Source organism: Pogoniulus pusillus, chromosome Z (assembly GCF_015220805.1).
Source record: "Pogoniulus pusillus isolate bPogPus1 chromosome Z, bPogPus1.pri, whole genome shotgun sequence".
Classification (NCBI taxonomy): Eukaryota; Metazoa; Chordata; class Aves; order Piciformes; family Lybiidae; genus Pogoniulus; species Pogoniulus pusillus.
This window is the reverse complement of record NC_087309.1, coordinates 91,153,732-91,174,049: the sequence shown is the minus strand read 5'-3', so window position 1 is coordinate 91,174,049 and position 20,318 is coordinate 91,153,732. Positions and strand designations below refer to the sequence as shown.

The 20,318-nt window shown below is 45.4% G+C and overlaps 1 protein-coding gene across 1 annotated transcript; it reads left to right on the top strand.

Annotated features, from left to right (window-relative positions):
* The first annotated feature begins 1,306 nt into the window (after window positions 1-1,306).
* On the top strand, window positions 1,307-19,738 carry STARD4 (StAR related lipid transfer domain containing 4). Its single transcript, XM_064176360.1, is given in 6 exon segments — window positions 1,307-1,364; window positions 1,704-1,792; window positions 4,697-4,746; window positions 6,114-6,240; window positions 7,357-7,471; window positions 19,512-19,738. Coding segments are annotated over 6 exon segments (666 nt in total).
* The last annotated feature ends 580 nt before the right edge of the window (window positions 19,739-20,318 follow it).

Sequence of the window (20,318 nt, the reverse complement as noted above, 5' to 3'; positions counted from 1 at the left end):
TGTAACACTGTACCTTGTGAACTGCTTGTCCATTTAAACTTTCCAATTCTCCAATCCTGTGTGTTATTCTTTTGCCTCTTTTGGAGCAATAACACAACCTATCTGCTCATTAAACCAGGATGGATTAATTTGACTCCCTGACTGGGGAATTAATAGAATATGCTTTGAAATTAATAGCTTTTGGATCAGAGAAGTACAGAATTGTAAAAGTTAAAATGGAATTTTGTATGCTGCTGGGTTTGTATGCTGCTGGGTTTGTATGCTTCGGCCTGTTAAAGCTGTGTTTTTCTACTGGCTGAAGAGCCTTGTAACTTAACACATTATTTAATTCATTTGGAATGTGTTGAGAGAATGGCTTAAGGATTTGCCAGAGAGATTCTATGAATAATTCATGAGTCCCTGGGGGACAGTTGTGCTTGTAGCACACTGGAGATACTTCTTCGTTTTTGTGGTATGTATTGATGTGCTCTTTCTGAGAGCAATTGTGGTGTTTTGGATGGATCGGTGGAGAGGAAGGCGTGATGCGCTTCCTAGGGGTCCACAAACCACCCTGAAGCAGCGGCGACTTGCTTCCACCAACCCTAAACAGCAGCAGCCAAGTCCCTTACGTTTCAAAGTGGCGGTGTGTCCACTGCAACTCTGGAGCCAGCAAACAGAGATGGAAACCTATGGAGAAAGAGAGCCAGCCCCTCCCTCTATTGCTATTGGAGCAATATAACTACCTCTCTGCTCATTAAACCATGACAGACGCTCTGACAAAAGTCAGCGACCTGGAAATACTGACTCCAGGAAGATGTTATTCACTGCTCCTGCCTACCACATCTGCACTTGCATAACAGGCTTCGGATGAACAGTAAATCCATGGGGCACTTCAACTGGAAAGCTGTAACCTTTGTAAACTGCAAAGTCATAGTAAAATAAGCCCTCAAAAAGTAACAGTAACAAGTCACACATCAGAAGGCTAGGAGCCCATCTAGTTTGGTGACTGCACCTCTCAAGCAGTCACAGTGACACTGCAGTAACGCCCTGTCAAAGCAGGCACTAGCAGCCACCCGGTGTCAGGAAGACAACCCATAGCCCTCTCACATCGCTCCAGTCCTTAGAGCCAATCAGCACGTGCTTCGCGGCCACAGCTAGCGAGGGAGCACATGCCTTCCTCCAGCTCGTGTCGGCACGGCGGTGACACGAGGGGAGGTTGCGCGATGGAGTTCCCTGCCCTCGGTGGATACCGCCGCCATTGGCTGCGCAAGGAAGCCAGGTGTGCTCTCATTGGTTTCCTGCATCGGCCGGTGGACTGCCAGGCCGGATGGCAGTGCCACTAGCAGAGTACAGAGGCAGAGACGGAGGCAGAGCTTTGACCACAGGTGGGTGCGGGGGGTCTGGGGTTGGCAGGGGCTCCAAATGATCGCGACGTTCTGGGCGCGGCATGGCGCCAAGGGAGCGACTTTAAGATCACTGCCTGCACCTTGTGTCGCACCGCACTGAGGGGTCCTTAGAGCTTGCTTTTCTCACCTAAATGCAGCTGAGATATATGTGTGGGCGGGGTGGCAGAGGTGCTTTCTGCTTGCTCTTCAGAGAACATGGGTTAAAATGAGTCGTGTGGTGCATTACAGATGTATCAGCATTCCTGGCACAGCGTCTCGCTCTGATGTTCGGCTCTGTGTCATAGGTTCCCTATCACAGGTGGGAAGCAAATTGACCAGATTCAGCACTCTTGGCTACCAAGCTGTGGAATACTCTGATTCAGTACCATGGCATCGGAGACAGCGAACGGCGAGTTGCGAAGAAAACTGTGAGTGGTTTGGGTAGCCTCACCTGTGAGGCATGATGCATTCTCTCTCGAGGAAGATGCAGGTTACTTACAGCAGGGAAAGAGATTATTATGCTGTGTCACGTGGGTGTGAAATATTTAGAAGATTCTTGCAGGAGTTAAGTATGGGATGACCAATGAAACCACCCTTATAGGGTACTACATCTTTAAATGTCAGAATGTGCTTTTCCTGTCTACAGATATAATCTGCCGTTGCTTTTATTTAGTTCCAGGTATGTATTTCACAGAAGACTTAGTTGTGTAGGACTGTTGGCATTTCTCAAAGCGTTAGCCCTTGCTATGTTGCAAGATGCTCACTTGCACTTCCAACAAACCAGCCACAGCCTACAGATGGGCTATGTTAGCTTCTGAAGGCTTTTGTCTATAATGCTTGAACCTATGATACTTCAGCTTTCAGAGTGCCCTCCTCCTAAAAAGTAAGGTGATTCACAATCCTTTCGCTCAAATTGCTTCATGTTTCCATTGCCTTCAGGAAGGAGTTATCATAGGGAATGCTTTCCCCAAGTAATTTGCCATACCCTCCTTTGAGCTTCTTTCCTGAGTCCTGCTTTATCAAGCTAAATAGGCTCATTCCCCACCCCCACCCTTCACCTGCCTCCCTCCTTCCTACAGTTTTGGTACTGTGCCATGTGAAACATTTAGATCCTTAACCATCTGCCAGGGAGATGTGTTTTGCCCAAACAATTGTGTTTGCAGTGTGTGTGCTACTGTTCTTCAGGATATGGATCATTTCTGCTTAGGTAATCATGACTCCAAATAACAAGATGCCATATGATACTCTCTGTAACACTGAAATTCAGAGATCTTGTACAGAAATTCCATTTCATAGTTAGAAAAGAATAAGACAATACTGGTTATTTTATCTGGCTAACTTCAAAATAAAAAGACTAGTACTTCTAGTTAGGCATCTAGGAATCATAGAAACATAGAATCAGTTAGGGTTGGAAGGGACCACAAGGATCATATGGTTCCAACCCCCTGTCGTGGGCAGGGACACCCTACCCTAGATCAGGCTGGCCAAAGCCTCATCCAGCCTGGCCTTAAACACCTCCAGAGATGGGGCCTCAACTGCCTCCCTGGACAACCCATCTCAGCGTCTCATCACTCTCATGGTGAAGAACTTCCTCCTCACATCCAGTCTGAACCTACTCATCTCCAGGTTTGGTCCATTCCCCCTAGTCCTGTCACTACCTGATACCCTCAAAAGTCCCTCCCTATCTTTCTTTATAGGCCCCCTTCAAGTACCTAAAGGCCACAATAAGGTCACCTCAGAGCCTCCTCTTCTCCAGACTGAACAGCCCCAAATCTTTCAGTTTGTCCTCATAGCAGAGGTGCTCCAGCCCTCTGATCATCCTTATAGCCCTTCTCTGGACACGCTCCAGCACATCCACATCCTTCTTGTAATGGAGGCTCCAGAAGCGGATGCAGTACTCCAGGTGGGGTCTCAGCAGAGTGGAGTAGAGGGGGAGAATCACCTCCCTTGGCCTGTTGGCCACACTTTTCCTGATGCAGCCCAGGATCTGGTTGGCCCTGTGGGCTGCAAGTGCACACTTGTAGCTCATGTTGAGCTTCTCATCCACCAGCACCCCCAAGTCCCTCTCCTCAGGGCTGCTCTCCAGCCAGTCACTGCCCAGCCTGTATTTGCACTTGGGATTGCTTTGACCCAGATCTAGGACCTTGCACTTGGACGGGGTTCACCTCATGAGGTTGGCTTGTGCCCAACTCTCCAGCCTGTCAAGGTGTCTCTGGATGGCATCCCTTCCCTCCATCATGTCTGCTGCATCACACAGCTTGGAGTCATCATCAAACTTGCTGATGGTGCACTCAATGCCGCTATCCATGTCACTGACAAAGATGTTGAACAAGACTGGTCCCAGGACTGATCCCTGGGAGACTCCAGTTGTCATTGGCCTCCATTTTGGACATGGACCCATTGACAGCCACTCTTTGGGTGCATCCATCAAGCCAGTTCTTTATCCATCTAGTGGTCCACCCATTAAACACATGTATCACCAGCTTGGAGACCAGGATGTGGTGTGGAACAGTGTCAAAGGCCTTGCTCAGATCCAGGTAAATGACATCAGTTGCTCACCCCTCATCTATTACTGTTGTGACCTGTTCACAGACAGCCACCAGGTTTGTCAAGCAGGATTTGCCCTTGGCAAAGCCATGATGATAGTACCAAATCACCTCTTCACTATTCTTCTGTCTCAATAGTGCCTCCAGGAGGATCTGCTCCATGATCCTACTGGGCACACAGGTGAAACTAATTGGCCTGTAGTTCCCTGTCTACCTACCCTTTTTGAAAATGGGAGTCATGTTTCCCCTTTTCCAGTCAGTGAGGACTTCACCAGGCTTCACCAGGAGGGAAGGTAATTTAAACTACCTTGTCCGCTGCTGTTGTCACCTCCTGCACACATCTGCTTGGTCATGTGGCAGGAGCACAGGCAGAATTTGTGTGGTCTCCTTGTCTGGTCAGCATCCAGGTAATGGCTTTCCAGTTGCCTTTTAATTGGAAGGATATCACCAGTAATGTGATTCACTATAAAATAGTGGGATGTTTTCATGGTAAGCTATTTTGGGCTTCCAATCCCTGTTTTGGCAGAGACTCCTAGCATTTGACACTGAAAAGGGTAATGGATTGATTTTGTATTTTATTGGAATGTTACAAGTAGCAGATGCCTGAAACATCTGCTTCTGTTTTTAAGAAAAGTGCAGAAGAGTGCCAGGTAACAAGCACTTTGAGGTGAACCATAGTTAATGGTAAATTCATTTGCTTTCCTTCAGAAAAACTGAAACATTTTCTGGGCATCTCAAAATTTTATGGAAGTGACAACTAACATCGTATTTTGCATTTCCTTTCAGAAAGATGCAACTGTGTGGTATAAACTATCAGAAGAATTCAGTGGATACCTGTAAGTTTGCCTGCAGAGCAGATACAATTTTTAAATTAGTAGAATTTAAAAATTAAGCTTGTGGATTCTGTCTCCCTCAGGTGTACCCATCCTCCAGAGGAGATGCTAGGTGCCTGTACCATTTATTTTTATTGCTATATTTCAGTGCTTTAGAATTGCATAGTTTCTAAAACAATGAAGAATGAAAACCGTGGAACACATCATAAAGCTTCTAATAGTTCAAATGAGCAACAGTGTGTGCCCAGACCTTTCAGAAAGGTGGTATACAAACCACAGGATCAATTTAGTGCTTAGTAGGTCTGAAGTGTTACTGGATGACAGCCTAGTCAGTGCTTGAACTTTCAGTGACAGTGCAATTGTAATAGGTTAAAATACCAAGCCTGTAGAGATTGGGAAAATGTATGACAATAAAGGCCATTCCTATGTGAGTTTCTTTCCATTGGTTCTGTTTGCATCTGTAGGTTTAGATAGAGAAATAGTTAGTAAAAGACAGCACTCTGAAGAAAAAAAAAAAAAAAAAGCCATGTGAAAAGGCAGTGGCTGAAAGCATCTGTGAACACAAAGTTCAGATAGGCTTCAGACAAGTAGTTATGAGTGAATATAGCTGAGCTGTGCAGGTGAATACATGAGTACTTCTTGGCTAGTAAGAACAGCTTAAGAAATAAGTAGTGGTTTGAAAATAATGGCCCTGATGGATTCTTCCCACCCACCCCGCCACCCCCACCCCCAGCCCCCATCCCCCCCACCCCCCCACCCCCCCCCCGCCAGGAGCTTGCAGCTCAGTAACTCAGGTAAATGATAGCTGTTGTCTGCTAAAAATGCATGATAAGAATTGAATGCTCTGTAACGGGTTACAGTGAATTATTTTATCTGGTAGTCATATATATCCCACCAGTGCATAATGTAGTTTCTTATTAGCTTTGTCCTACTACTGTTAGTTCTACTTTCTGAAGTAGTTTTTCTCATTGTATTCATGTTCTCCTTTCCTTTTGTTTTTAGCTTTACTTGCCCCTATTGGATTTCTTTCCTTGTCCAGCAAGACCTGCAAAATGAAAAGTTGTTAGAGAAATAAACATGGTCATTTTTATCCAAGAAAAATAAAATGCCATTTACAAGATTTTGATGCTATTTCAGTATATCTTGACATATGAGAAACTTAGCATAAGCACAGAGTTTCTCAGAATAATTTCAGTTGCAGAGAACAGATGCACCCATGCTCATAGGCCTTTTCTGTAGTATTTTTCTGATACAGTTGTCCACTTACCGTAACCCCAGACACCAAGGTATTATTGTAAGTAAGCTGTTTCAAGTTAGTGGAATATTTATGAAGAATTTCTTGCATTAAATGTAAATGTATGTTTTCCTAGCTATAAAGTTCAAGGAGTGGTAGAAGATGTTACTGACAGAGTAGTGGATCATATTTGCCCTGGGCCTTACAGGCTAGACTGGGACAGCTTAATGACTACAATGGACATCTTGGAAATGTTTGAAGAGGTGAAGACTTGTTCAGATTCTTAAATGAAATGTGCATAGATGCATAAATGAGTTTAAAAATACAGCAGAGCAGCCATTACAAAAAATACATTTTTATGTCTGTTCTCTGCACACACATAGGATATTGTGCATACATGTGATGAATTACCTCAGTTGAGGCTTTCTGAATGCACAGTCCTATTCTGAAGCTTGAAGTTCAGCTTTTCATCATTACTAAGTGTAAAGAAATAAACTTGGTTGCTCACAATTCTTTAGGACATGGGAGTCTGGTAAAGATGTCCAGAGAATTACAGTGTGATATTTCATATGGTAAAGCCTCATACAGCTTGTTTTCATCTGTTTCACAATAAACAAGATACTATGTGCTAATTATTCATACTGAAGCAACCTCTTTCCCTTCCTGAATGGCTACTTTCACTGTGTGGACAGGCTTTGTGCGAGGGACCCAAAACCATTTGTTCAGAGGGGCACTTGTTAAAGAAATAGAGTTTGCAGATTGATTATGGAAGAGCTATTAGCCATCCTTTGGTTACTGAGGACACTCAGTATGACTCCAAAATCCTGTGAACATGTGGCTTAAACAGGGGTTATCTTTTTGTCTGTCTCTTAAGGAAGATTAATATGGCAAGGTATTTTTGCTAATTGTTCCCTAGAATGTGTGCAGACTCAACCGTTCTTATAAGAAAGCTTTTTTTAAATGTTTTTTTGTGTTATGATTTATTATTCTATTGGTGGCTTGAAAGTACTGGGTAGCGCATGTTAGTACTAAGAGAGGCCTCATACAATTTATTCATGATCCTTTCAGATTTCCTGAGTAATGTGTAAAACACATAAAAGCTACATGGCTTTCAATTTCCAGGCATGACACAGTTCTCTGGTTTTAATGAGTACAGTTTAAAGGTGCCAGATACTCTGTACTGCAGCTCTTTATTGCAGACTGAGGTTGTTACAAACTTTCAGCATTTAAACTGAAAATGACACAACCATTCAGACCTCACTTAAGTTGTTTCACTTCAGACTTGACAGAGGAGATAGCCTACAAGCATAAACTTCCCTGTATTCTGTATACTAATATATTTTTGTTTTCTTATTGTCCTTATTCTGTCACTGAGTAAGAACTGCTGTGTGATGCGCTACACCACAGCTGGCCAGCTCTGGAACATCGTAGCACCAAGGGAATTTATAGATTTCTCTTACACTACAAGCTATGAGGATGGGCTTCTAACATGTTGTGCTAGTTTGAAGCAGGCTAGAATGTTTTGGTGAGAGAAAGTAGATAATTGGCTATGAAAGGAAAACATGCTTGTGTCTCTTCTCTCACAGTCCCACTGAGAAGTATGGGAACAAGAAATAAACATTAGATAACTTTGAGAGAGAGAAAGTAGATAATTGGCTATGAAAGGAAAACATGGTTGTGTCTCTTCTCTCACAGTCCTGCTGAGAAGTATGGGAACAAGAAGTAAACATTAGATAACATTCTCCATTTTGTCTCACTCTGCTTTTGGCTTTAGACTGACTGTGGAAGAATTTCTCGCCAGTCGAGGACATAAAGTCATAAACATGGGTAACTGGCGCTGAGAACGTCCTTGGTTCCCAGCGAGGCTAGGAAATCGAGATGTAAACAACTGAGCACCCCACACACAGCTGCAGTGGGCAGAGACTAGATAACCAAGGGGGCTGGAGTGGGTGGTCTGGGAGGCTGACCCTTAGAATGTTGTGATAAGTTAACCTATGCACACCTTACATGTAACCCTGGACCCTCTGACTGTAACCAATCTTAAGCTGAGCACACCTCTTGCTAGAATGCATATAAGTCACTGTATCACGGAAATAAAGTGGATTTGACCATCTAACCATATTGGTGAACAAAGAGTCATCTTCCCATAGCGCTCCACCGAACGTGTTTCCCAACATCTGGCGCTCGAACAGAGGAGTCAGGACACAAGCCAGCCGCAGGTGAGACTGCGTTGGAGGCCGGAGGGTTGGCCCGAAGACAGAGGGGTCCGATCAACTTGTGGGACGTTCTCCGTATCGGAGAGAGTAAGCGTCATTCGGTGCCGCTGGGCCGGGTAGCGCTGCCCCAAGGTGGCAGTAGTCTGGACGTTCATTTCCGGAGTGAACAGCCCGTGTGTAAGGCAGGTAAGGCCCACAGTGGATTTGCTGGGGCACTGCGTCTGCTGGCGTATTTATCTCGTGAGAGAAGTTCGCCGGACACTGAGCTCTGAGAGCTGCTGGCCCGGGCGCATGCGCAGGGTCATGCGAGTAATGAGCCTCCCATGATTTTAAGATCAAAAGTGCAGCGGGAGGTCAGAGACACGCTGTGGGACGCGGTTCTTAGCAACGACACAGACTCTGAGTCGACCCGCCAGCTAAGTCCCGCCTGGCGGGAGGTGCTCCGCGCGTTACTAAGGATGACAGCCGAAAGAAAGACGGCGGCGGCGGTTTTCCTGTTACTTCTCCTAGCCCTGCCGGCCGCTACGAACAGCTCTGACGCGTGCACGGTGCCAGGTTTCTCCTCCACCCCCGCCCCGAGTGTCCCGAAGAAAGAAAGCTCCGTGGTTCGGTTTTTCGGTCTCGGCAGAGCTGCTTCCATTAAAGGCGTGGCTGGGAAGGTTGTCAGCTCTGTGGCGGAGTTGAAAATGAGCGTGCTGTACGATCCCGGTGGGCACCCATGCTGCCCGCCCCGCGTCCCACCTCCGCGCCCGGTAACCCGATTGTAGCCACGTTGACCGCAGGAGCAATACGCGGTTCACAACAAGGTTGCCGGCGATTTGCCTTTATAGTACCATCTGTGACTGAAGCAGAGCCTGCGAGCCGCTCTGAGTACACAACTTTGCCGCGAGGCATGAAGACCACACCAACTCTCTGCTGATTGTTCGTTGCAAAGCATTGCAAGACCCCCGAAAAGAACTGGGCGTGTGCAATTGTTTATCACTATGTGAGTGACTTTGTTTTCTGTCCCTGCTGACGAGTCTTAGTCTCCGAGAGACATCTCGTCGTGTTTCAGCTCTGTGGGCTGCGCGTAGGAAGCTAAGGACTTTTTGATCGGTCTAGCCGGAGCGCTGGGAGAGACGCGCTTGGGACTGAGTTGTTGCGGCTGCCTATAGCGACTCCCTGACACACCCGTGATGGCGGCTGCCCGTAGCGACTCACTGACACACCCATGATGGCGGCTGCCCGTAGCAACCCGCCGGCAGCCAGTTACAATCGCTTCTCAGCTTGGAAAAGTTTTCGGACCTGCCGCGCGGAGGGCGGCTGCCTGCTGCTGTGTGTACTGTGTCGAATCTGCCGCTGTAGCCTGCACGTCCCCGCGGATGGCTGCACGCGATACAAGACACCGACTTTTAGTTTTCAGACGGTAAAAGACGTTACTGAAGGTACAGAGGAACGGACGGTAAAGACAGAATGGACCGACGGCAGACGCGACCGCACCGGACGGCTCGGGACCCTCCCTTTCCCGCGGCTCGGCGGAACAGTCTTCAGATCCGCCCCCTTCACCGCCGCACGCCCACCCATCTCCGACGGACCGCATCCCAAAGCCGAGGGGTCTCCCGCGAGTCTTCAACAGCTGGGGGACTGAGGGGGATGCTGAGGGGTCGGTGGGGTGGGAAGAGTTTGTGGGTTTCCTTGGGTCATTTCGGAGTTTAGTCAATTTGCGTTTGTATGGCTACAGGGAGATTAGCAGTTCGATAGCTCACAGCTTCACCTCTGCCTTCTCTGTCTGTCTTGAAGAGTCTGAGAGGACAGACGGCAGTTTGGGAAGTTTTCAGAGTAGATTTCATGTTGTGTACCAAGGATCGATAGTGGGATGGGAGACGGACGGAAACACCAAGTGGTGGCTGACCTGAAACAGCTGGGGGTTGGGCGAGATGGAGGGCCAAGGACAAAAGCGGTGCTGCGGCTGCTGGCCTCCTCCCCCTCCTCCTCCCCCCCCCTCTAGCCACCTGTGGAGGGCCCGCAGGGCCCCGTTCTCCCCCGCCCGTTGTTTCTTTTACTGATTTTTTTTTCTGCCGGAGTTATCTCCTCTTACGGATTTTTTTTCCCTGCTGGGAGGCAGCGAAGCCTCGAAGCTGTTTAGACAATGCCAGATGCGAGGAGAGAGCTCTTCACTGAGGGACTGATTGGATACTGGAATGGGCTCCCCGGGGAGGTGGTGAAGTCGCTGTCCCTGGTGCCCTGGAGCTGTTCAAGGCAAGGTTGGACGTGGCGCTTGGTGCCATGGTCTGACCTTGAGTCCCGTGGTGAAGGGTTGGACTTGATGACCTATGAGGTCTCTTCCAACCCTGATGGTACTGTGATACTCTGCTACTGCAGACAGATGTCAGAAAGTTTATGGAAATGGTAGCAAGAATGACAAGGATGACTTAGGACCATTTTTGTCCCTGTTACAGGCATGGACACGCACAGGTGTATTTTTTAGTCACCTGATGATAACGGTTTGCATTCCGGATGATGGCTGATAGTTCCTGGCTGGGGTATTCACCATCGCCTTGCTGGTTAATTCCTTCTACAGATTAGGCAGCAATGACTTTTGCACCCCCTGCTCAGTGGCAAAAAGAAAAAGAGGGAGATTGCTAGGACATAGCAGAGATGCCAATGCCACTGACCATGGGTGGAAACTTATACAGACATGGAAGGCACCAAGCAGGACAGATTAGAACTCAGATGCATTGCCTCTCACAGCGAGGGTATAGGCACTGAGATCCACATTGCAAGTCACTAACCAGATTCTGGACTAGGAACAGGGAATGATAGAGCTTGTAGGCTAATGCCAGTCAGCTCCTTCCCCCAGTAACAGATAATGACAGGACTAGTATAGAAGCTTACTGGAACAGCTGCTAATTGCAATGAAATGAGCCTTGTGACAATTCTGACTTTTCCCTTTTCTGAGAATACCATGGTATTGTTATCTTCTTGGATTTTCTTTGCTTTTCTTGAAATTCCTATAGCTGATAGATATTTAGGGTAAGATAAGTTAAGACTAAGGGTTTGTAGTTTTGGGAACTTAGGACATAAGGATGTTATGGGATGTTTTTCTTGGGTATATCTAAGCATTATTGAAAAGGGGAATATGGGTTAGAGGACAGTAGGATAGCAGAAGAAATCTTTTCCTTCTCAAGATTTTTCTAACCACAGCATACAGACTAGGCCAGTGGATCTGCTAGCCTAGGCAATGGATATGTCTGCATTTGTTCTTGTATCTGCTTGTGTTTGACCATTTATCTTCACAGGCCTTGATGAAGACCAACCTGATTATGACCAACCTGTTTTTTCCTAAAGTGAGCAGAAGTCTTGCTCAAATGGCAGAACTGTGAAAGGACTTGAAAGAAGCACTGACATGATGATTGTATTTGTATGGATCGTTAAGGTTTGGACCATGGCTAACGAATTTGTGTATTTTTATGAGTTTTCAGTGATTGTGGTTTAATGGAATAGGTTCAGTTTAACAGCTTTGTAAAGGCCAAAGCCCACTCAAATTGGCATAAGATGTCAATGTGACTTTTTCTCTCTTGCAAGGGCCCTGCAAGAGATAAAAAAACACTGCCCTAAATTCTGAGAGCAGATGAAGAACTGTGGGAAAAGGCCTAAGTAGAATAGACTGATAGTAACATCTAGGGCATATCTTTGTACTGTATTTAGACGTCTGTAGTTCTTAAGCACAATAGTCAGACACAGCTCATAGCTAAGGAGTGTAATGAGAACATCAAGTGAACCCAGAACTATGGGAGTCTGAGAAGAATACTCGACAGCTGAGTGATCTGCGAATCTGCAGCATCGACTGCCACACAGCCAGCGCAGACGTGGCACACCTGCACTCTCCTGTGACTGTGATGTTCGTCTGCACTTTAGGGTTTCTGAACGAATGACTTACTATCGCTTGCAGAAATAGCTTTTGGGATTGTTAGCTAAGCTTGGGTTGCTAGCTTGCCAGACTAATGCTACTGATGAAAGCTCTAACAGGTTTATTCCTTTGATTTTAGCACTGTTGATTTGTAGCTGCACCATTCACCCCTGTGTTAAACAGCCTATGATAACTTCCTTAGCAATGAGGGTGGACACTGCAGTTCAAACGACAGTGACAAGGCCCATGTTAGACCTTTAGGTGCTTCTGGAGTAAACAATTGGCATTATGGTGTTAAAGCATCAAGAAGGGGCCAAGGTCATCTGTTGTGGAACAACAGAACCGCCAAGGCACTTCCCACTGGTGTGTTCCTTATTTGTGGTGATAGAGCCTGGCAAGGCATACCAAAGAACGTTGATGGAGGTCCATGTTATCTGGGTAAACTGACAATGTTTGCCCCTCATCTTAGTCAGCTCAGGGACCTAGCCCGACACCGGTCTAAGCGATCTTTAAAATTGAGTCCTAATTGCAATGACAACGTTCAATTGTTATCCACAGCTGCTCGTGTTGCCTTAGCTGTATTTCTACCAGGAGGAGCAGCTGGTAAAGCATTAGTACAGCTAGAGAGACTCACGTGTTGGTCAGCAAAAAAAAGCCAACGTCACCACAAAGGTTTTAGGACAACTATTGGTTGATCAAAATAGCCTTCGTCATGCCCTGTTGCAAAATCAAGCAACCATTGATTTTCTTTTGCTAGCCCAAGGACATGGCTGCCAGGACTTTGAAGGGATGTGTTGTTTGAATTTATCAGATCATGGTGAGTCCATTCACAAGAGTATAACCTGGTTGAAAGGTCATATTGACAAGATGGAAAAGGAAACATCGACCTTTGATGACTGGTTGCAGAACCTGTTTGGGACAATCCCGGGGTGGTTAAGCAGCTTATTAGGAGAAGGCTTACGGCTATTTGTTATTTTCATAATAATTCTGCTATGCGCTTGTATTGTCTTTGCTTGCATTAAGAAGAGCTCAACTAAGGTAGTTAGCCAGGTGTGGGTTGATCAAAAAGAAAAAGAGGGAATTGTGGAAGAATTTCTCACCAGTCGAGGACATAAAGTCATAAACATGGGTAACTGGCGCTGAGAACGTCCTTGGTTCCCAGCGAGGCTAGGAAATCGAGATGTAAACAACTGAGCACCCCACACACAGCTGCAGTGGGCAGAGACTAGATAACCAAGGGGGCTGGAGTGGGTGGTCTGGGAGGCTGACCCTTAGAATGTTGTGATAAGTTAACCTATGCACACCTTACATGTAACCCTGGACCCTCTGACTGTAACCAATCTTAAGCTGAGCACACCTCTTGCTAGAATGCATATAAGTCACTGTATCACGGAAATAAAGTGGATTTGACCATCTAACCATATTGGTGAACAAAGAGTCATCTTCCCATAGCGCTCCACCGAACGTGTTTCCCAACAACTGACCAACATTTCATTAACCTCGCTGCCACTAACCTTCCTCCTTAACCTCTTGGCTGCACCTCTATTCTTTCTCAGGATTGGGGTAAGGTTGAGAGGGGCCGGGGGAGGTGCAGGGGTGGTTGAGACCCCCTCCTGGAGACTCAGGTTTCTGGGAGGGGAGTTGTGCATCTGTATTACTTTTCTTTTGTATATTTCTGTATATAACTGTATATATTGTAAATAGCTGCTTGTATATTGTGCATAACTGCTTGTAGAATGTGCTAGCTGTAAATAAATAGCTTCAATTATATTCCCAGAGTCCGTCTAAGTTAGCTGGGGCATTTTAAAAGTGGTGGTGGGGGGGGGCAGGATAGAAGGCAAACCACCATATCTTTTATTTGGTGCCTAACGTGGGGCTAATTAATTTGAGTGACTGTTAATTAACTCTGGGAATCAGGTGAGCCAATCCTAAGCTGGCTGGTGAGATGCCATAGCATTAGAGCTAATGCCCTGCAGGTAGGAGACAAGTCTGCCAAGCAGCTGGGACCACTCACTAAGGAGAGTGGAGGGGACAAATACCTAGTAAGTCCTCTTGGTAAGGTTAGCCTGTGGACACACCTTCTGTTGGATGTGGCTATGAGATATCCTTCTTTATGGAGATCATGGCACACATGAGCCTGATGACATTCCTCTTGGAACAGGTCTCATGAAGAAGCTGATTAAGCTTGCTCCTTCATCCTATGCTAATATCTTGGCTAGCAAGTTTTTACCAAGGAGTGATAATGGAAGGTCTTTCACTGTTGGTGAATTCACTGACCAGCTCAGGCTGAACACCATGAAAGAACTGAAGGAGGACCTTAAAACCTCAATTTCCAATCTGGTAAAGGATACCATTCCTGCATCATCTGAATGGGTGCATGTTTCTGCCATCAGGAACAGATGCCCACCTCCTGCAAGGCAATTCCAGCCTAGGAGGAGACAAATTCCACCTAGACATCAACAATCTCGTGCGTCACTGTGGATAATTCTGCATGACAAGTACGGTGAGAACATGAACAAGTGGGATGGTAAACCATCTTCAGTTCTTTCAAAGAGAGTCAGGGAACTGCAGAGTGGCAGAAACAGAGGTAACAATGACAGAAAAGTAGCTGTCACTTCTTCAGCTTCCCAGAGCAACTGCAATTATTCCAACAACTGCAATTTCCCTCATAACAACACCAATCATTATGTACACCCCACAAGCCATGTTCAGCATTAGGGGTGCCCTGCCTCCAGCCAGCAGGAGGAAAGGGATAATTGAGAAAACCGAATCTATTAGAATGCATTCATGAGGTGTCCTGGCAGTTCAAAAGTTTGGAAATACAGGGCTTTAGTTGACACAGGTGCTCAGTGTGCTTTATTGCCATCCAATTGCAAAGGGACAGAGTCCATATCTATTTTTGGAATCACTGGTGGATCTCAAGAGTTAACTAAGATACAGGCTGAGATCAGTTTAACGGGTAAAGAGTGGAAGAAACATACTATTGTAACTGGTCCTGATGCACCTTGCATTCTGGGAATTGACTTTTTGAGACAAGGTTGTTTCAAAGATCCTAAGGGTCACAAATGGGCTTTTGGAATAGCATCTGTAGAGACTGAGGATGATAAATTGAAATTGCCCATTAGACCTGAACTTGCAGATGAATCTGCATTTGTGGGACATCATGACATAGAGGATCTGGAAGTGCCAATTGCTACTCAAACTGTTCATCATAGACAGTACAGAACTAACCGTGACTCTTTGTTGCCCATTCATCAGCTGATTGGTCAACTGGAGAGTCAGGTTGTCATCGAGAAAGCTCATTCACCTTTCAACAGTACCATCTGGCCCGTGTGCAAACCGAACGGAGGCTGGAGACTCACAGTATTTTCATGCCCTCAACGAGGTGACACCACCCATGAGCACAGCTGTGCCGGACATGCTGGAACTCCAGTATGAGCTGGAATCGAAGGAGGCTAAATGGTATGCTACCACCGACATTGCTAATGCTTTCTTCTCTCTTCCCATAGCAAAGGAGTGCAGGCCTCAGTTTGCATTCACCTGGAGAGGAATCCAGTACCAGTTCAACCGTTTGCCTCAGGGGTGGAAATACAGCTCAACCATCTGTCACTCAGTCATCCACAATGCACTGGAGAAAGGTAAAGCTCCAGAGCACATCCAATTCATCGACGACATCATTGTGTGGGGCCAAACTGCTGAGGAAGTCTTCGAGAAAGGCCACAAAATCATTGACATTCTGTTGCCATTAAGAGAGACAAGGTCAAAGGACCTGCCAGAGAAATTCAGTTTCTGGGAGTGCGGTGGCAGGATGGTCGCCGCCACATTCCACCGGATGTGATCAACAAAGTCTCTACCATGGCAGTTCCCACCAGTAAGAAGGACACACTTTCTTTCCTTGGTGTGGTGGGATTTTGGAGACTACACATTCCTGGTTTCAGTCAGATTGTCAAACCTCTGCATGATGTGACTCGTAAGAGAAACAATTTCAAGTGGGGACTTGAGCATCAAACAGCCTTTGATCAGATGAAGCGAGAAATAGTCCATGCAGTGGGCTTGGGACCTGTTTGATCTGGTCCGGACAGTAAGAACATTCTGTACACGGCTGCCAGTGACAATGGTCCAACTTGGAGCCTTTGGCAGAGAGCTCCAAACGAAACACGTGGTCGTCCTCTTGGTTTCTGGGGACGTGCGTACAGAGGTTCCGAGAAAAATTACATCGCAACAGAGAAAGATATTCTAGCAGCTTATGAAGGAGTGAAAGCAGCTTCTGAAGTGATTGGAACTGAGTCACAATTGCTTTTAGCTCCTAGACTGCCAGTTCTATACTGGATGTTCAAAGGCAAAGGTTCATCAACACATCATGCCACAGATGCATCCTGGTCTAAATGGATGGCTTTGATAACCCAGCGATTGCGAATGGGTAATCTTGATCGACCTGGTCTGGTGGAGTTGATCACCAACTGGCCGGAAGCACAGACTGTACTAAACCTCCAGAGGAGAATATAACTCATGCTGAGGAAGCTCCTCCCTATGGTGATCTCTCTGAACAGGAAAAGAACTGTGCTTTGTTCACAGATGGTTCCTGTCGTCTTATTGGGAACAAGCAAAGATGGAAGGCAGCAGTCTGGAGTCCTACCAGGAGAGTTACCGAAGTGAGAGATGGAGAAGGAGAATCCAGTCAGTTCACTGAGGTTAAAGCTGTCCAACTTGCTCTTGATGTGGCTGAATGTGAGAATTGGCCTATCCTTTACCTCTACACTGACTCATGGATGGTAGCCAATGCTCTATGGGGTTGGCTAAAGGACTGGAAGAAGAATGGTTGGCAGAGGAAAGGGAAGCCTATTTGGTGTGCTGATCTATGGCAAGACATTGATGCAAGTCTGGAGAGAGTGAAGGTTGGGCACATAGACGCACACGTGCCTAAGAATAGAGCTACTGAGGAACATCAACACAACCAGAAGGCAGACCAGGCTGCTAAGATTTCTCAAGTTGATACCAACTTAGATTTCTACCTTGATTGGAAACACCGAGGTGAGCTGTACTTAGCTCGGTGGACCCATGACTCATCTGGACATCAAGGCAGAGATGCAACATACCGATGGGCACGCGATAGGTCAATTGACTTGTCCATGGACACTATCACCCAAGTCATCCATGACTGTTACATTTGTGCTGCTATTCAGCAGGCTAAGCAAATCAAGCTCTTATGGTATGGTGAGAGATGGTCAAAGTACAAGTATGGAAAAGTCTGGCAGATTGACTACATCACTTTACCTCGATCTCCTTCTGGCAAGCAGTATGTGCTAACGATGCTAGAGGCCAGCACCAGATGGCTGGAAACCTATCCAGTTCCACATGCTGCTGCACGTAACACCATTCTTGGCTTGGAAAGACAAATCATGTGGAGACATGGAACTCCAGAGAGAATCGAGTCAGACAATGGCACTCATTTCAAGAACAATCTTGTGAAAAACTGGGCCAAAGAGCATGGTATTGAATGGATCTACTACATACCCTACTATGCACCAGACTCAGGGAAGATTGTAGGCTACAATGGTCTGCTGAAAACCACCCTAAAAGCCATGCTGGGTGGAACTCTGTAAAACTGGGACAAACATTTATCACAAGCTACCTGGTTGGTAAATAGGAGAGGTTCAGTAAACAGAGCAGGACCTGCACAATCAGATTTGGTCCAAACAGTAGACGGTGATAAAGTTCCTCTTGTACGTGAATAGAATCTGTTAGGGAAAACTGTTTGGGTATTTTGTCCTTCGGGTGAAGGGAAACCTGTCCAAGGGGGGGTGTCTGTTGAAGGTCCTGGTCATATCTACTGGGTGATGCAGGAGAATGGTGAAATCCAGTGTATTCCACAGAGAAATCTAACCTTAGCTGAGAGAGTTTAAATTCAGAGTGTATAATACAAGCTGTTAGGAGTTTTCTGTTCTAGGTACCATCAGTGTCCAACAATGAAAGAATCTATGAGAGAACCTACAGTACATGAGCACAAACCCAACGTCACCTGGGAGTCCCTGTTCTCATCTCATCTGTGAGGAGACAAACTGTTCTGAGCTTTTGAAACACCTACATCTGAGATAGTCGAAATGAAGTGTGAACTGAACTTGTATATATTGTTTTATTGTAAATATTGGTTTAGATTAGATCAGATAATTCTCAGCGATACTCTGAGTAAAGTAGACAGAGGTGGATTGTGCTAGTTTGAAGCAGGCTAGAATGTTTTGGTGAGAGAAAGTAGATAATTGGCTATGAAAGGAAAACATGGTTGTGTCTCTTCTCTCACAGTCCCACTGAGAAGTATGGGAACAAGAAGTAAACATTAGATAACATTCTCCATTTTGTCTCACTCTGCTTTTGGCTTTAGACTGACCAACATTTCATTAACCTCGCTGCCACTAACCTTCCTCCTTAACCTCTTGGCTGCACCTCTATTCTTTCTCAGGATTGGGGTAAGGTTGAGAGGGGCCGGGAGAGGTGCAGGGGTGGTTGAGACCCCCTCCTGGAGACTCAGGTTTCTGGGAGGCAAGTTGTGCTTCTGTTGGAATGGGCTGCCCATGGAGGTGGTGGAGGCACCATCCCTGGGGGTCTTCAAGAAAAGACTGGATGAGGCACTTAGTGCCATGGTCTAGTTGATTGGATAGGGCAGGGTGATAGGTTGGACTGGATGATCTTGGAGGTCTCTTCCAACCTGGTTGATTCTATGATTCTATGATTCTATGATTCTATTACTTTTCCTTTGTATATTTCTGTATATAACTGTATATACTGTAAATAGCTGCTTGTATATTGCGCTAGCTGTAAATAAATAGCTTCATTTATATTCCCAGAGTCCATCTGAGTTAGCTGGGGCATTTTAAAAGTGGGGGGGCAGGATAGAAGCCAAACCACCACACATGTGGTAAGACACCACTTTTATCTGCTTAATTCTTCTTCTGTAATTAAGCTGCTTGGCTTAAGATTTGATTCAAATTAAGTTTAGTTCTGTAGTAAGCATTCCAAAATAGTTCAACAAGGTCTCCAATAATTATTTCTAAGGTATTATAACATTTTATGTATTTAAAGAATTACAGAAATTACTGCTTTACCTATGACCCATCCTTGTGTGTCAGAAGTTTCATTTAGGCCATCTGTGGGACAGGAGTGCTAGAGACAGGTTTAATGTTCTGACTTAGTTCTTTGCTAGTAAATGGGAGCAATGTCTTTTTAATTTCTGCTTGTCATTCTCTGCTTGTTTGCTAGGAAGTTTGGAAGAGCAAACAACTTTGATTCATGAAAGTACCTAGAAACTCGAAGTGTGTCTGTCACTTCTACTAAATTACCCAAGCAGAAACTTGTATATTTTAAAGTTACTGTATCTTTATGTTTTATCTGTCTGAAATTAGTTTCCTTTTCTTTCATTTCTTTTCCTTGATAGGTATAAGCTTAGACTACGGAGAGGTGAGACCTGACTTTGTCCATGGATTCAATCACCCTTGTGGTTGGTTCTGCGTTCCTCTTAAGGACTATCCTAGCCACAGTCTTTTGACAGGCTATATTCAGACTGAACTGTGAGGGATGCTACCACAATCTGCAGTAGACACTGCCATGTCTATTACCTTGGCCAATTTCTACTCTGATCTGAAAAAGGCACTGAAAACATAGACAAGTAGTGACTTAACTGCCTATTTGTTTCTCACAATCAAATTACATTGTTTACCTTAGTGCAGGTTAGCAACTGAGTTAAGAGGTCAATAATACTGTTCCTGAATGATACCTGAACCTTTACACTGAAGGATTCAAACAAGTTTACCAAGTACTTTTTTGATGTGACACTTAGCATACATTCCTAATTCATGATGCAAATTTCTGTTTCCTGCTCCACACTCTACAGCAATGTTAGGAGAAGTATGAATCTATAAATGTACTGCTTCCTTGGTAAAGACCACAAGGTATGTGTGTGAACTTGAAATAAAACAGCATGAACTCATCTCTCACCAATATGTTGAGAGTGAATTGCTGAGGATTTTGTTGGTGTGACTCACTGTACAGTCAGCATCTCATTGAAGAGGTAATTTTGTAATACATTTTTATATTTACTTAAAAGTTTGTACTTTGTACAGATGCATCTGCAATTTGTCATACATTTTTGCTTTGATTTATGATACAGATATTACAGAGGTATGTTGTTAAATGATATTCATGGGAAAACTGCTTGCTCTTGGTAGCAAAAATAAGTGTTCGT